The 16,473-nt window shown below is 48.4% G+C and overlaps 1 protein-coding gene across 1 annotated transcript; it reads right to left on the bottom strand.

Moving 5' to 3' along the window:
• Positions 1–1,709: 1,709 nt before the first annotated feature.
• Positions 1,710–15,302, bottom strand: SUN5 (Sad1 and UNC84 domain containing 5; the record flags this gene model as incomplete). Its single annotated transcript, XM_081148324.1, is given in 15 exon segments — positions 1,710–1,841; positions 2,813–2,899; positions 3,431–3,598; positions 4,152–4,267; positions 5,195–5,273; positions 8,145–8,253; positions 8,839–8,873; positions 10,146–10,195; positions 13,134–13,195; positions 13,489–13,555; positions 14,548–14,622; positions 14,759–14,786; positions 14,788–14,835; positions 14,839–14,894; positions 15,266–15,302. Coding segments are annotated over 15 exon segments (1,149 nt in total).
• Positions 15,303–16,473: the final 1,171 nt, after the last annotated feature.

Raw genomic sequence — 16,473 nt, 5'->3', positions numbered from 1 at the left:
TATATCCGATTTATCCACCCTCCTAATGCCCAGCGGGTCCTGTTCCAGCCTCTCCACCTACCCGTCCCTGCCGATCTGAATTGCCTCCCTTGCAGGCTCTAGTCCGTGCCCTTTCCGGCTTGGCCAGCCTGCCCCATTCTGGGGCCCTGCTTAGTGGCAGCGTCACCCGCTCCCAGAGGACTGGGCCTCCTGTCATCTGCCCGATCATTTACCCAGCACCTATTGTGTGGCACTCTGTGCTGACAGCTCCCGGGGTGGAGTCTTAGTAGATTCTGGCAGGAGAGACTGTTTTTAGCACCTCTGTAAGCTCTAAGGAAATACTAGAACAGGTTGGACTCAGCTATGGCAAAGGTTATGCATGCAAAATGAGTGACTAGTATAATTTTTTTTTCAATCTTTATTGTGGTAAAACACATATAAAATGCACCATCTTAACCAGTAAGGGTACAGTTCAGTTTTAAATACTCATAATATTGTGCAGCCATCACCACATCCATCTCCGTGGATCTTTTCATCTTGTGAAACTGTCAGAATCTCTTTCCTTTCTGAGTTTGAATGAGACTCCAGGGCATGCACATTTTTCTTATTCATCTGTGATGGACACCTGACTGGGTCCACATTTTAGCTATTGTAAATACTGCTGTGAATGTGGGTACACAGATTCCACTTTGAGACCACGCTTTCTTTTGGGTATGTACCGAGTGGAATTGCTGGATCATATGATAATTCTATTCTTAACTTTTTGAGGAACCACCATAGTTTTCCACAGTCATTGCACCATTTTTCATCCCCACAACAGCGCACAAGGGTTCCAGTTTCTACACATCCTCTTGAACTCTTTCTTCTGTTTTTTGACAGTAGCCATTGTCATGGGTGTGAGGTGGTATCTCACTGTAGTTTAGATTTTCATTTCCCTAATAATCAGCGATATTGAGCATCTTTTCATGTGCTTACTGGCCATTCATATATCTTTTTGGAGAAATGTCTGTTGAAGTCCTTCACTCATTTTTGAATTGGGTTGTTTTGTTTGGTTCAGTTTTAGGAATTCTCTATATAATCTGGTTATTAATCCTTTGTCAGGTATATGATTCACAATTATTTTCTCCCATCCTTTGGGTTGCCTTTTTACTTGTGTTGTTTTTTGATCACAAAAGGGAAAATAAATGTTTATACCTGGAAAAACTGAGGTCCAGAGAGGGATGGTCCTGCCTAATGCCACATAGTAAATCATTTGTATAAAGCTGAAACACTCCAAGGTTGGCAGGGGGGAGGTTTCCCATTTCCCACCTGATCTGTTGTAACAGCCATAATCCTGTCCCCACTGTACAGATAGGGAGACTGAAGCCCTAAGAGAGCTAGGTCTTGCCCAAGGTCACGCCTGGGCCAGGGGCAGAGCTCGACTTGAAGCAAAGGAGATCACTCACATACAGGCGTCAGACAGCCTCGTTTGAGTCCTGATGCTGCCATTTGCTGGCTGTGACTTCTAGCAAGTCACTTTGTTCCTTGGAGCCTTCACTGTCCCCATCTGTGAAATGGGGCCTCATGGAGCTGCTGTGAAGATGCCTGGGCACCCAGTACATGATCAACTATTGCTAACTGTGGTGTCAGACATCAAACGCTAGCCCACCCTCACTCTTTGGGGCCAAAGACACATAGGCTTGGGCTGGGTCATGAAGAATAAACTTTAATCTCTCTCTCGGGGAAGGGGGTCAGTTAGGCTCCTGTCTGGGTGGGGTCACAGAGCCGTGTACTCGCACTCGGTACAGGCAGGTGAAGCGCGGGTTCCCCCAGTTGCTCGATATCTTCACCTTGACAGCCCCAAAAGTCCGGGTTTGCTGGTTCTGAAAGAGAGTCGCAGACATGGGGCAGTTCACCCTGAGGCCCCCACTCTGCCTGTCCAGAAGAGCATTTGGAAGCGGAAGGGACCCATTTCATAGGAGGGGAAACTGAGCTCAGAGAGGGGAATGGACAGTTCCAAGGCCACACAGCAAGTTGATCCTCAGGGGCTGGGATGGAAGGTGCTGAGGCCAGAAGGACAGACACACCATGATTAGCAAGGTATCCTAGCTTTTGGGGCCCTGGCACACATGTGCTGTGAGACCCTGAGTAAACTACTATCCCTCTCTGAGCTTTAGTTCCCCATCTGTAAAACTGTAGTGGTAATATCCGCTGCCCATAGTTGCTGTGAACATGAAACGAGATCTTGGAGCTGGAGGGTTTACCAGGGCCTGGAACATAGTAGATGTGTGAGACTGAATTGTCTCTACCTCCCAGGGAATTACACAAGGGGGAAACTGAGGCCCAGTGAGGAAGGGAATGGCCCAGGTCACAGAATTTGTGATTGGGTCAGGATTTGGACCAGTGTCAGCTCCCAAGCCTAGACACTCCACCAAGTCTTGGGGCCAGTCCAGCAGCTACCCCTCTAGTCCTGCTTCTGTCTCCAGCTCCTTCCACTCCAGGAGTCAGTTTCCCCATCTATGGTTGGACCAGGTGCTGATAACGGACCTCCCAATATGAAGATGCTACGCCTGAGGCCAGCATTCCTAGCTCGATGGGCCCCTGCTACTCAGCATCTGCTGCCCCTCGGAGGGCTCCCGGGCAGACGAGGCAGATGGGGAACTGCTAGAGGCTGCATGGGTCTCCTCAGGGCCCCACTCTTTTTCTGGGCAACAGGTCCTGCACTCTGAGCCTCACTCAATGACAATGGTGCACCTCCTGAGGCTGTTGGGAGGTGAAGTGGGGTCCCCTGGGTAAAGCCTGGCACACACTGTGCACTCAGTAGGTGCTCAGCAGGGCAGCTTTTCTCAGGTACCTGGAGCTGGAATGTCTGAATGATGTTTTCTGGCTGAAACTGAAACGCTCCCAGGAATACCTCCTCCTTCGGGGAGCCTTCCATGCCCTGTGGAATAAAAACCAAGAAGGAAGTGTCAGGTACAAGCAGGACCTTTAGAGAGTGCTGCCACTCTCCAGCTGAGACTCGCATACCTCCCAGGATGGGGAGCTCCCTACCCTTGGGGATCATTCTGTTGCAGTACAGAATAAGGTATAGAAAAGAGCACTGGACTGGGAGTCAGAAGGCTGAGGGTTCACTTCTGTTCTGCCACTGACTTGTTGGTTGGGTGTTTCCCTTACCCTTCTCTGGACTTCAGTCTTCATATCAGCGAAATGGGTCTCAGTGGTCTCCGAGGACTAAATTAGCTCTGAAAGCTTGGGTTGAAATAGAGTAGCCTCTTGATAAAGCCCGACCTTGAAAGCTGTGATCTGACTCTGACGGCCTCTGACTCTGACCTTGGCCACGCCCAGCCTTAACAAAGCCTCTCCCAACCCCTCTGGCCTGCAGGAGTTGTGCAGTTAACCACAGTGCCTGGAATACTGCCATTATGAGGACGTCCCCTTAGGTAAACACTGCTCCCTGCCAGGGCTTGCTCACGTAGATGACAAAGTCCTTGGGGGCCGTGTCCAAGCTGCCTGACAGTGAGATGGTCTTGGGGATGTGCTGCAGGGTCAGGTTGGACAGGTAAACCTTCTGGGCCAGTCGGATGGTCACCTGGCCACGGTCACCCGAGAAGGCCCAGCAGTTGCCGGGTGTCATGTTGGGCTAGAGCAGCAGGTACAGTGGAGGTTATGCGGGGTGGGCAGAGGACGACAGATTCCTCACCCCACCTCACTCCCTGGGACTTCTCTGCCCTTCTGAATGAGCCAGATCCTGCCTGTCTACAAAGCTTAGCTTGAGCACCACCAACTCCAGGAAGCTCCCCTGACCACAGGCAGCAAGAATGTCTTCCCTTCAGGCCAGCGCAGTGAGGACAGGGGCCTGCTCAGCGCCCTGAGGGTTCCTAGACCCTCAGTCTTGAAGGGCTCCTTCCAGTGCTAAAGCAGGCTGTCCCCTACCCCTGTGCTTGTCTCCAGCTGCGGCCCAGCCCTCAGTGGTCCCTGCTGTCTGTTCTTGCCTCCTGCCCTTGCCCCTGACTTCTCCCCCCACCCCCATCAATTGCCACCTTCATCTGCCCCCTGCCCCTGCCCCATCTCTGTCTCCTGCATCAACCCCTCCATCCCCTTTACTCTCACCCGCAACCTCAGCTTTCAGCAGAGACCCCCCAGGCCCCTGACCACACCCCTGCCACTGTCCCCTTGCCCGCCATTCCCCCTGCCTCGAGTATCACGTCCGGGGGCTGTGCATAGTTCCACAGCCGGATCCAGTTCCAGTAGGAGCGAGCCTTGTCATGATTGTATGTGGCTGACGTTTGCTCAAAGTCGATAGAGGACCCTGTATGGAAGGTGGGGGATGGGGGCGTCTCAGGTGAGCAGCCCCCTACCCTGCTTCTGCCTGATGGAGGGGGCCTCACTGATTGGGCACTGACTCTGTGCCCTATGCACTTCAGACAAGTCACCGGCCCTCTCTGGACCTCAGTGTTCTTCTCTGGAAAATGGGAATAATAATAGTAACAATAATAGAAGCAGTGATAGATAGCATCCACCTCATAGGGTTGTGGCAAGGCTGAAATGAGAATACCCCAGGGTCTGTCCAGCTGTGCTGGCGCTGAGCCGGTGCTCACTTATGTCGTCATTACTACAGCTATTCTTGCAGCCATTTCCCAGAGAGGGAATCCGGCCCCGGGAGGGCAAGCTGATGCCCTCTGATCCCGCATCTCCTTGGAGCTGAGGGCGCCTGGGCGAGCTGGCGGCTGCCTGGCAGGGGCAGTCGGTCCTGCCGGCCCCACCTCACTGTCTCCCATGTGCCCTCACTCGATCCTGCTGCCTCCTCACGGGAGCACCTTTCAAATTGGTTCCTTTGGTCAGGAATGCTTTTCCATCCTCGTCAAGTTTCAACCCAGGCGTCCCCCACCTCTGCCCAGATCCCTTCCCTCCCAGACACCCGCTTTATTTTTCCGAAGCACCAACTCCCAACTGTAATTGCCTGTGTTGGTTTTTAATGTGGTCAGTCTTCCCACTTGGGGCAGGGACAGCTCTGCTGACCCCTAGGTTGGAGGACGGTGGATGGGTGGAGGGCTGGTGGAGGGCCTCCCCTCCCCACTGCAGCCCCCATTAAAGAAAACCAGCTGGGAAGAAGAGGTTAGTTCTGAAGATGAACTTCCCAGCAGCAGAGGGTACACCAGACCAGAACTGAAATCCACCCTCTGAAGAGTTTCTGTGGAAACCTGAGGCACACAGATTGAGGGAGGGGATCACTTACCTATAGACTTTAGGGCAAAGTCCGGCTTTTCAATGTAATCTCCTTGTATCATCTTCATTATTTTCTGGGCCATTTTTTGCTGAAGAGGCAGAAAACACAAGCTATGCACTGGTGTGTTCTTACAGACCATGGCTGCAGGACACTGTCTGCCCCTAAATCTTACCCCTTCCTATGGAAGCCATGGCTGGTCCACACATAAGACTGCCCGGTCACTATATTGTGAGGAAGCTCAGGTGACAAAGCCACCTCTATCCTACCCACTGGGTTTACTCAGTGCTTTCATACCCACTGTAACAGGCTGTCACATGTGGGAATGGAGTCTCAGTGAAGTTAAGGGCAGGGAGCTTGGAGTCAGACAGACCTTTATTGCTGTTGGGCATTGGGCTAGTTACTGTCCATCTGAGTCTCGATTTTCTTGTCTGTAAGATGGGACAACAACCATGTCCACCTTCTATTATTGTGAGGATTAGACTCAAGACTTATAAAGTCCCTGCTATGCCAGGACTCCTCAGCATCAATATGTTCACTCTTATTTCCTCACAGTAACCCTAGGAGGTACGTACTATTATCATCCCCATTTTAAAGATGAGAATACTGAATCACAAAAGGATAACTTGTCCAAGATTACACAGCTGGTAAGAGGCAGAGCCAGGCAGTTTGGTTCCAGAGGTTGGACTTGTAGCCACTACACTTTACTGCCAGATAAATACTGTAGAGCGCTTAGCAGTCGGTGCCCAATAAATGCCAGCTATTATTTTGATTACTTTTTACAGCTTTAGCAGATTGTATTTTCCAAAAATGGCTGCAAGGTCTCCCATTCCACACTGTTCTTTCAATGTGACTTTGACACTCTTCCCATTGAGAGGTGAGACTTAAGTTTCCTCCCCATTAGTCTGACTGGGCCTGTGATTATGGCAGAAGTGATGCTGTATGACTTCTGAGCTAAGTCCTAAGAGGTGATACAGCACTGCCTAGTTCTCTGGGGACACCAGCCGCCATGTTGTGAGGAAGCCCAGACCACATGGAGAGGCCATATTTGGGTGCTTTAGTCAACAGCCCCGAGTTCCCAGTTGACAGCCAGCATCAACCTCCAAACATGTGAGTGAAGACATCCCCAGATGACTACAGGCCAAGCTCTCGAGTCAGCCCCAGCCTTCAAGTCTTCCCAGTTGAGGACCCAGATATCATGGAGCAGTGACAAACCATCCCTGCTGTGTCCTATCTGGATTCCTGACCCACAGAATCTCTGAGCATCATAAAATGATTGTTTTGCATCACAAAGTTTTGGGGTGGCCTGTTATGCAGCAGTAGTAACCATGACAATAGCTAAGATGTTTACAGGGCAGTGATTATGACTGTATTTTGTTGATGTGGAAACAGAAGCTCTGAGAGGTTGGTTCCCATCCTAAAACTACATATTTGATTCAATAAGTCTGGGTGGGGCCCATTAATTTGAATTTCTAAGATTTTTTCCAGGTAATGCTGATACTGCTAGTGTGGGGCCACACTTTGAGAATTACTGCCCCTGAAGAAGTGGTGAATCAATACTGAGTAGCTATAGCTGCACTTCATCTGGAGGCACTAAACCTATTACAGGCACAATTAGAGGCTGAGAATCTAAGCTTGCCTCTGGCAGAGTAGGCTGCCACCGGGGTCAGAAACTTTGCATTTGTGCAGGGCTAGGAGACAAAATTGGAGACTTGAGAGGCATCAAACATATGACTAGTCTTTCCCATTGGGACATTTATCAAATTTTTGAAGCTGCATGGGCAGGAGGCTAAAGGGTTAAGCTGAAAACCTCTGACTAAATCTTATAAAAATTGTAATCCAGGTCTGAACCAGCTCAATGCTTGTCTCCATAGATGTGATCAGTGCACTTGATTGTCCTTGCAAAGGAAAGGGGGAACTCTCATTGGTAGAAGTTACAATTATCTGGAGCATCTATAGTCCTTTTGCATACAATGTCCAGAAAACACTAAAAAATTACTAGACATGAAGAGACAAGACCATAGGATTGATGCCTCAAAGAAAATACAGATGATGAAAGGAGACCACAGATAATCCAGATACTGGATTTAGCAGACAAGGATTTCAATATAACTATGACCAGTACGTTAAATAAAATAAAGGAAAAGATGGGCAACACAGACGAAATGTTGAAGAGTTTCATCATAGAATTAAAAATCTATGAAAAAGAATCAAATACATATTCCAGAACTAAACAATGCAATATATGAAATTAAACACTTAATGGAAAGATTTAACAGTAGACTGAACAGAATAGAACACTGGACTGTTAATTAACCTAAAGAAATGCGAATAGAAAGTATCAAAATTTAAGCACTTAGAAAAAAAGAATGAAAAACAAACAAACCAAGTAATAGCATAGCAGTTACGTGGGCCATGTGCTAAAGGTCTAGCATAGATATAATTGGAGTCTCAGGGGAGGACACAGATAATAAGGAAGAGGCAATATTTTAAGAGATAATAGCTAAGTCTTTTCCAAAATGATTGAAAAACTTCAATCCATAGATCTGAGAAACTCAGCACATACTCAAGTGGGTTAAATACAGAGCTCTGAGGATAAAAAGAGTATCCTTCAAACTCTCATGGATGAAAAACAGACCACTCTCACAGGACCAATAATAAAAGTGCCATTAGGCTTCTTAACAGAAATAATATAAACTAGAACACAATACTGGACTTCCTTCAAAATGCTCAGAGGAAAGTATTTCCTATCTGTAATTCTATACCCAGCCAAACTATCAATCAAATGTAAGGGTAGGATAAAGGCATTTTCAAACATGCAAATTCTAAAAAAATAAATATTCCTCTTATTTTACCCTTTTTTCAGGAAGTTATTGGGGAATGTGCTCCACCAAAACTTGGGATATAAGAAACAGGGCATCAAACAGAGAAGAGTTTGGGGGCAGAATGGCCAGCATCTCACCTCATCTGACATGGCTTCCATCTGCTGGAGCTTAGCAATGAGCTGGTTTATGTTACCTCGGAGAACCTGGATTTCCCCAGTGTGATGTCGCACCTTCTCCTGGTACAACCTTACAAGGAAGGAATGAGAACATGGACTGACTGATTTGTGGTGCTGTTGTCACCCTCAGCTTCTACCTTTGCCAGACAGCCCACTAAGAACTAGCTTCACATTTTTCCACTCTCCTGGGCCTATCCCTGGACATATCCAGGTGCTTATCTCTAAAACATTGCTCATGCTCTTCCTCCTGCTTGAAATATCCTTTAATCCACCCTTTCCTTCTAAATATCCCTGAGTATTTTGTCTACTATTAAGGATATTGCCACCAGGTGGCATCTTGTCGGTTAAAATTCTTTTCAGCTACCTTTTGCTGAGCACTATGGGCCAGGAATTATTCAGGACAGTTTATATCTTCTTTAACACCCATAATTACCCAGAGCAAGGTGGGTGTTATGCTTCGTCTCATAAACGAGTCAAAAGCCCAGCGGGGTAAAGTGTCTTGCATAAGTTTAGCCAGGTAAGAAGTATGGGAGCAGGGATTTAAGCCCAGGTTAGTCTGACTTCAGAGCCCACATTGTTAGTCAATACACCACAGGTCCTGCCTATAGCTGTGGTTTTTAGCTGTTAATAGAATTATTTAGCAGATTCTTCTTACCTCAAGCTCTGCAGTGGACTATTTATGCTGTCATCCTGGTGGGGTGTTGGGAAGCAAGAGATCTCCTTCAGATTGTCTAATCTGGGCTCAATAGAGCTTTACCCATCCATTCTCCCACAACCATAAATCTGTTCACTCATCTACCTTTTTATTTACTCTTTCATCCATCCACCCATCTAACCACCTATCCAAAATCCAATTTACCTTCCTTTTTATCCATCCATCCATCCATCCATCCATCCATCCATCCATCCATCCATCCATCCATCCATCCATCCACACTCATATACCCTCCTACCCACCCACCACCCCATCCATTTATCCTCTCCCATCCATCTACTCCGTTTATGCAGCCTTTCTCATCCATTACACTCCCATCTATCTTATCTTTTCCATTAACCCTCTCATCAATCCATTTATCCTATCCATCCATCCACCCATCCTCCCATATATTCCATCTGCCCTCCTGTCTATCCATTTTCTCATCCATTTTCCCCCCGAGCACTTCTCCCAACCCCTACATTCGTCACTTTCACCCCCCAGTCCATTCTCTCTCCATTCACACTCCCATGTGGCCATCCTGTCATCCAACACTGATAGTGGCAACCCTGTGTCTGGTCCTGAGGTAGACCTTGCGGGAATGAATAAGACCTGGCTCTGCCTTCAAGGGCTTCCAGAACAGTTGGGGAAATAGTCATGATTACAGAAAATTGTGGGAGGAAAGAGAGCAATGTGATCATCCCTGCCTGGGTGTTTCTGGAGGAGGTGACATATTAGCTGGATCATGAAGGAGATGAAGGAGCTCATAAGAGGAGAAGGAAAGAGGGAGGGACAGGTCCATCAGATCCCCTTTCGCTTTAGGCCTTCTGAGACTCCTTGCTGTCCTGAGACAGGGAGCGCTGGCCATTGATCTTCTCCTCTTTCCTCCCTAGGAACCACATAGCAAATGGCCTCATCTTATTTGAGCAGAACAAACTACCCTGAGTAGAGAGAGAAAGGTGTTCTCTGTCCTCACCATCCCACTTTATGTGGGGGCCTTGATAAAGAAGCAATGGGTTGTCTCTGGGAGTGAGTGACAGGAGAGGCATCCTGGAAGAGAGAATATTGCATCTAGTCTCTGAAAGTCACATTTTGGTGGGAGAGATGGGTTCCAGGTGAGTGACATGGCAAAGGCAGAGACTTGGAGCTGGGGTGAGTCAGGAACTGATTAAGGTCCAGGTGTGGTGACGGTGAGAGGAGCTTTTAGAGGTGACATTGACTGGGGAGAGGCCAGCCAGCAGTGGGGCCTGAAGAGAGCACACACTCACCTGCCAGACTTCCACTTTGGATGGTAAGTGCATAATAAACACCCAGAATCCTGTGGGGCCAGGGGAATGAGAACAAGCCATTTAAGATGAAAGGTTAAGAGCTTAGGGTCTGGGGATAAGGCATCTAAGTTCAAATCCAAATTTCACCTCTAACATTGTGCAACTTTTGGAGAAGTAACTTAACCTCTCTATACCTCAATTTTCCCAACTGTAAGATGGGATAATAGTAATATCTACTTTATAACTGAATGATATCATATATGCAGTGTCTCACATAAACCAAATAATCCATGTGTCCTCTCCCTCCCCTGTCCCAATCCTACTGGGAATAATTGGCAAAGAGAAGAAAAGAGGGTGGTCTTCCCTGCATCTTATGATGTCTATGTTGCCTGAATTCCTACTGTTCAAGCCTTTAATAAAACCCTTCAAAACTTATTTGTTGTTTAAATTAAAACACTCACAAGCTAGAAATAGAAAGGAACTTCCTTAATCTGATAAAGGCCATTTATAAAAACCCACAGCTAACATTATACTTAATGATGAAAGACTGGATGCTTTCTTTCTAAGATCAGGAACAAGACAGGGATGTCTGCTCTTGACATTTCTATTTAAAATTGTCCTGGAGGTTCCAACCAGGTCAGTTAGTTAAGAAAAAGAAATAAAAGGCAGATGGCATAATCTTGCATATATAATCTTAAAGTATTCAAGACTGCATGTCTTGCCCAGTGTCTGAAGTAATAAATGAGTTCAGTGAGGTTTCAGAATACAAGACCAGTATACAAAAATGAGTGGTATTTCTAAACACTGGCAATGAACAATCTGAAAATAAAATTAAGAAAACAATTTCATTTACAATACACCTCATAGAATAAAATAGGAATAAGTTTAGAAAAGAAGTACAAAGCCTAGACTCTGAAAACTATAAAACATTGTTGAAAGAAATGAAAGAAGACATAGAGATACTCATCAGTAATGGAAAAACACCATGCTCGTGGATTGGAAGACTCAATATTGTTAACACCTTAATAATACTTCACAGTACTTCCCATTGATTCATCTATGGATAAATGCAATCCCTATCAAACTCCCAGTGACATTTCTTTTTTTTTACAGAAATGGAAAAATTGATTCTAAAATTCATATTGAAACATAATAGCTAAAACAATTCTAAAAAGAACAAATTTGGAGGACTTAATGCTTCTAGATTTTAAAACTTACTACAAAACTACAGCAATCAATCCAGGGTAGTACTGGCAAGCATATAGACACATAGGCAAATGGAATAGAACTGAGAATCCAGCAATAAACCCTCACATTTATGGCCAAATGATTTTTAATAAGGTAATTAAATGGGGAAAAGAACACACTTGTCAATAAATGGTGTGGAAACAACTGGAAATTGGACCCTTAGCTCATACCACATGCAAAAATTAACACAAAAATGGATCATAGACCTAAATGTAAGGGTCAAAACTATAAAAATCTTAGGAGAAAATATGAAAGTAAATCTTAATGGCTTTGGGTTAGGCAAAGGTTTCTTAGCTATGACACCAAAAACACAAATGACAAAGGAAAACAGATAAATTGACTTCACCAAAATTAAAAAATTTTGTGCTGCAAAGGACTCTATCAAGAAAGTGAAAATACAACCAATAGAATAAGAGAAAATATTTGCAAGTCATATATCTGATAAGGGACCTGTATCCAGACTATATGTATAAGAAACTCTTATAACTTAATAATAATAAAAAACACACACAAATGGTTCAATTTAAAAATGGTCAAAGATCTGAACAGACATTTCTCCAAAGAAGATATACCAATGATCAATAAGCACATAAAAAGATGCTCACTCTCACTAATCATTAATGAAATGAAATAAAAACCACAATGAGATACCACTTAACATCCACTAGGATGGCTAAAATAAGACAGACAATAACAAGTGTTGATGAGGATGTGGAGAAATTGAAACCCTCGTACATTGCTGCTGGGAACATAAATGGCGCAGCCACTTTGGAAAAGAGTTTGGCAATTCCTGGGAGAGTTAAACATAGGGTTACCATATGCCCCAGCAAGTCTACGCCTGGGTATATACCCAGGAAAACTGAAAGCACATGTTCACACAAAAATTTTACGGGGACATTCATAGCAGCATTATTAATAGCCAAAAAGCAGAAACAACCATAATATCTATCAACTGATGAATGGACAAACAAAATGTGGTGTATCCTTCTGATATTCAGCCATAAAAAGGAGTGAAATGATAACATGGGTGAACTTTGAAAACATTATAAGTGAAAGAAGCCACAAAGACCACGTATTGTTTGATTCCATTTATAGGAAATGTCCGGAATAGGCAAATCCCTGAAGACAGAAAAGAGATTAGTGGTGTCTAGGTCTGGGGGGCGGAGGATGGGGAATGACTGGGAGTTGCTTTCTGGGGAGTGAAAACACTGGACTTTGATAGTGGTGATGAATGCACAACTTAGTGAATATACTAAAACTGATCGAATTACACACTTTAAAATGGTGATCTTTATGGTATGTGAATTGTAGCTCAATAAAGCTGTTATTTAAAAAAATCGTATTTGTTGGTTTTTTTCTAGGAATTTCTAGGAAACCCACCCCTGTCCCCTTATGTTTGAGGGGAGGGGGGGGATTCCTTTGCTTGAGAAAACAGCTGTGATGTGGGAGGTGGTGGTGGCTGGAAGGAAGCCACAGAAACCCAGAGAGGGGATAATAATGATCATAATGTGGTTTGGGAAGAGCTTTACAGTTTTCAAAGCTTTTCTAGCTTTCAAAATTTTTTCTTGATCATCACCTCATTTAATCTTCCCAGCAACACTCATGAGACAGTGGGAAACTGAGGCTCATAGAGGGCAGTGTCCCCTAGTCAGTGCCAGAGCCCTCACTCTCTCCCTCTCCAGGATGGGGGAGAGCCAGGGATACCCCCACCTGGGATGGGGCAGGGCCCTGGGGACGCACCGAAAAGAAAGAGAACCAGGACCCCCGTCTTTTCCATGAGCTTCTGGAAGAGCAGCTTGCATCTGGAAGACAGAGCAGCAGTGATCGGGGTGAGGCGGGGCTTTGCACAGGCTGCCAGCCCCTGCCTGGCCGCCTGCTCTTTTCCACCCTGAGGGGCAGGTCCTTCTCCGGGCAGTGACACCCTCTCCAGGACGCTGGCCCCATCCCATGGTTCTGGGGCGAGGGGATCCTGTAACAGCCTGGTGTGGAATAGCTTATCTGGTCTGGAGATCAGCCATGCAGGTGAGGGAGCTGCCATGGGCGCCAGCTGCCTGGTTCCAGCCCCATGGCCATGCCCTCGCCTGCCCCCGCTCACCTGAAGGTGCTGAAGAGAGCTTGGTGGGCCTGGGTCCTGAGGAAGCAGGCCAGGCAGGTGATCCAGGCTGCAGGGACAGAAGGCCATTCGTTCTCATTCCACAAAGACAGGCCGACTGTCCAGGGGCTGGGCGGCTGGAGCTGGGAGACCCCTGGACTTGCTAGTTGGGCCCAGGGCAGCCCTGCTCTGCTCAGGGCTCAGCGCCCTGGGAGTCAGTGGGAGCCCTCGGGGTGAGCACCGCCTGCAGCTGGCAGTTAATAGATGCTTAACAGTGACACAGCAGCGCAAAGAAGTGTGTGTGGGGGTGTGAACACCTGTTTCTAGACAGTGGCAGCTTCTCCAGGACGGGCTCCTTGTCTGGCTCCCCGGGCGCCCAGCGTTGCCCGCGTGGAGTGGGGCACAAAGCGGGTAGTCAGGACGCGGGAGCGGGCGGGAGGCTGCGGGTGGCGGAAGGGCGCTGCGAGGATGGCTTGCGGGATGGGTGAACAGAAAGGTGGCTGCGGGACGGGGAGTGAGAGGAAGGCAGGAGGGCGGGTGGGCGGATGACTGGAGGGGCGTGAGTATTAACAGTAGCGGTCTGGCTGAATTAATGGATGGGCGCGAGTGGATGGGAGAGGAGCTGCTGGGATGGACGCGTGGACATGACAACAGATGGGTACGTGGGCAGATGGTTGGACACATGACTTCGTGGAAAGGTGCGTGGAGGGGCGGCTGGATGAATACAGAAGCAGAAGACCAGTCTTCGGGTGTTCAGAAGTGAGGACGAGTGACATCAGACCATGCCCATGACTTGGCCAGTGTCCTCCTGACCCAGTGGCCAGGCTGGTGTCAGGGGAGGGCAGGCAGCTCCTTCTCCAAACTGCATGTCTCCTTCCCACTCCCTCTCCCGCCACCAGGGAGATCCCGGAGGGAATGACACCCCTGCCACCGCCACCCATAAGAAGACCTCAGAGCTCAACTTGCGGCTCCCTCCCTCCCCTGCACCCCAGTGCAGGCTTTACATGCCTGCCCCGCCCCAGGGTCAGCCTGGCTTGAGGCAGCTCTTCAGTAGATACCTACACACACATCCCAGGACGAACTGAGTCAGGCCTGGGGATGGGGCGCTGAGCCGGATCGGCAGCAGGAAGGCATCATCTACGGAGAGCACAGGGCTGTCATGTCACTGCTGGCATGTGGGACATGGTGCCTGCGGACACCTGGGGAGCACCCAGAGCTTGGTGCAAGCATCTTTGCCCCATGCCCTGCCCCTTGACTGGTCACCCTGGGTTGCCTATCTGATATCTCTGAACCTCAGCCCCCTTGCTGCCCATGAAGACCCCAGGGCTCCCTTCTCCCCTCCCTGCTTACTTAGGTTTGGCAAGGACTCCTCTGCCGTCCTGCAGGGGTTGCGGCCTCGTTGGATGACCCTGGGGCTGACAAGATTCACAGCGGCATTTTACAATTTACAAGGAATGGTCCCCATGTTCTAGACTGAGGAACTGAGCTGCAGAGAAGTTTGCCCAAGGCCACCAGCCTGTGAATCAGGGACAGACTCAGTCTGCTGACCCCAAATCCAGGCACAACTCTTCACCCAGAGCCGGGCACACAGTAGGAACTCAGTGAACACAGGCTGGAGGTGGCTGCCCCACCACTTCCAGGCAGGAGACCAGGAAAGCCACTGCCAGCCCTCTCTGCCCTCAGCTGCTGCGCCTGCCAGCGCAGGTGGCAATGCCCGCTCACCTCCAAGGAGGGGGAGAGGGGCAGCACTCTGTAAACTGTAAATGGCTGCTGTCCTCACCTCCTGGGCCTGGCATCCCTGCCGGGGTTGGCCACATCTACGAGGGGCTCGCACGGGTCCCTGAGGTTCCTTGAGGACCGGGGCATTGGTTTTCTTCTCTAGGACGGAGCGGAGGCGAGGCTCTCCGGGAGTGGGGGAGGAGCTGCTGCTGCAGCCGCCTCGAGTTCCCGGAAAGCTGCCCTGCAGGACCTGTGGGGGCCACTGGAGCTGTTGGCATTGTGACCTCACAGAGCAGGGGTGGGGGTGGGGGTCTGCCCAGTCCCCAGCTTGGCCCGGGCACTTTCTCCTGGAGGAACCCACTCTGACCAACCTTCCACTTTTAAGATGGGGAAATGGAGACCTCAAGACAGGAAGGGTCATGTCGGGGTCTCAGGGCTGGGGCAGGGGCGAGAGCAGAGGCTCCAACATCCAGGCCATGGTTTTTCTTGCTCCAGACTCCTTGTCCCAAGTTTCCCAGCCTTGCCACTTTCTTAGGTTGTATCTGAATACATTTCATAATGCTGGGCTTCTCACTGGTGGGTGTTTTGCATAATACAAAATAATGTATGTGTGTTGTTGTTTTAATAAAGTTCTACTTTTTACTGGGGAGAAACAATGGCATAACGGGGTCGCCATGCTGTAGGGAGGGGGGGCTGCTGAGAATCTCCCTCTTTTGTGTCTGCTGACTGTCCCTCAATGTCCCCTGTGCTGGAAATGCTGAGGGAGAGGAAGTGTTCATGCTAAGAGCAAACACTGAGAGCGGCTTCTATCAATATTTGCGCCCCTCTCCACTGAGTCTGCTGTTTGTCTCCGCTATGGTGAGAGCCAGGAGGGCTGGTTGTATGCACTGATGAGCACACTGAGGCTAGGAGTAGGGCGTTAGGGCGTGTGCAGCTGGCTCTTCTCACTCTTTTTTGCCTATAGAATAAGAGAGAGGGGCACTGGGAGGAGGCAGGGCTGGTCCTAGTGAGCTCTGACCTGTCGGGAGAGCTCAGTGGTGTCTGTGGACTCTGTCAGTTCTGTGGGCTCTAGAGGGGACCCAGCACAGGGTGGGCCTGGGATCTGGGCTGGTGTGGAGTCAGTGAGAGCCATGGAGGGCTCTGGAGTGGGGGAAGGCCCGAGATCCCTTGTACCTGTACCCCAGGTGAGCCATATGGAGAAAATAAGGGGCCTTCCCGGCAGTCACACCATCACCTCCTGTGTCCACATGTATGTACACACACAAACAC

This window comes from Miniopterus schreibersii (genome assembly GCF_964146895.1).
Source record: "Miniopterus schreibersii genome assembly, chromosome: 10".
Lineage (NCBI taxonomy): Eukaryota > Metazoa > Chordata > Mammalia > Chiroptera > Miniopteridae > Miniopterus > Miniopterus schreibersii.
This window is presented reverse-complemented; position numbering and strand designations above follow the sequence as displayed.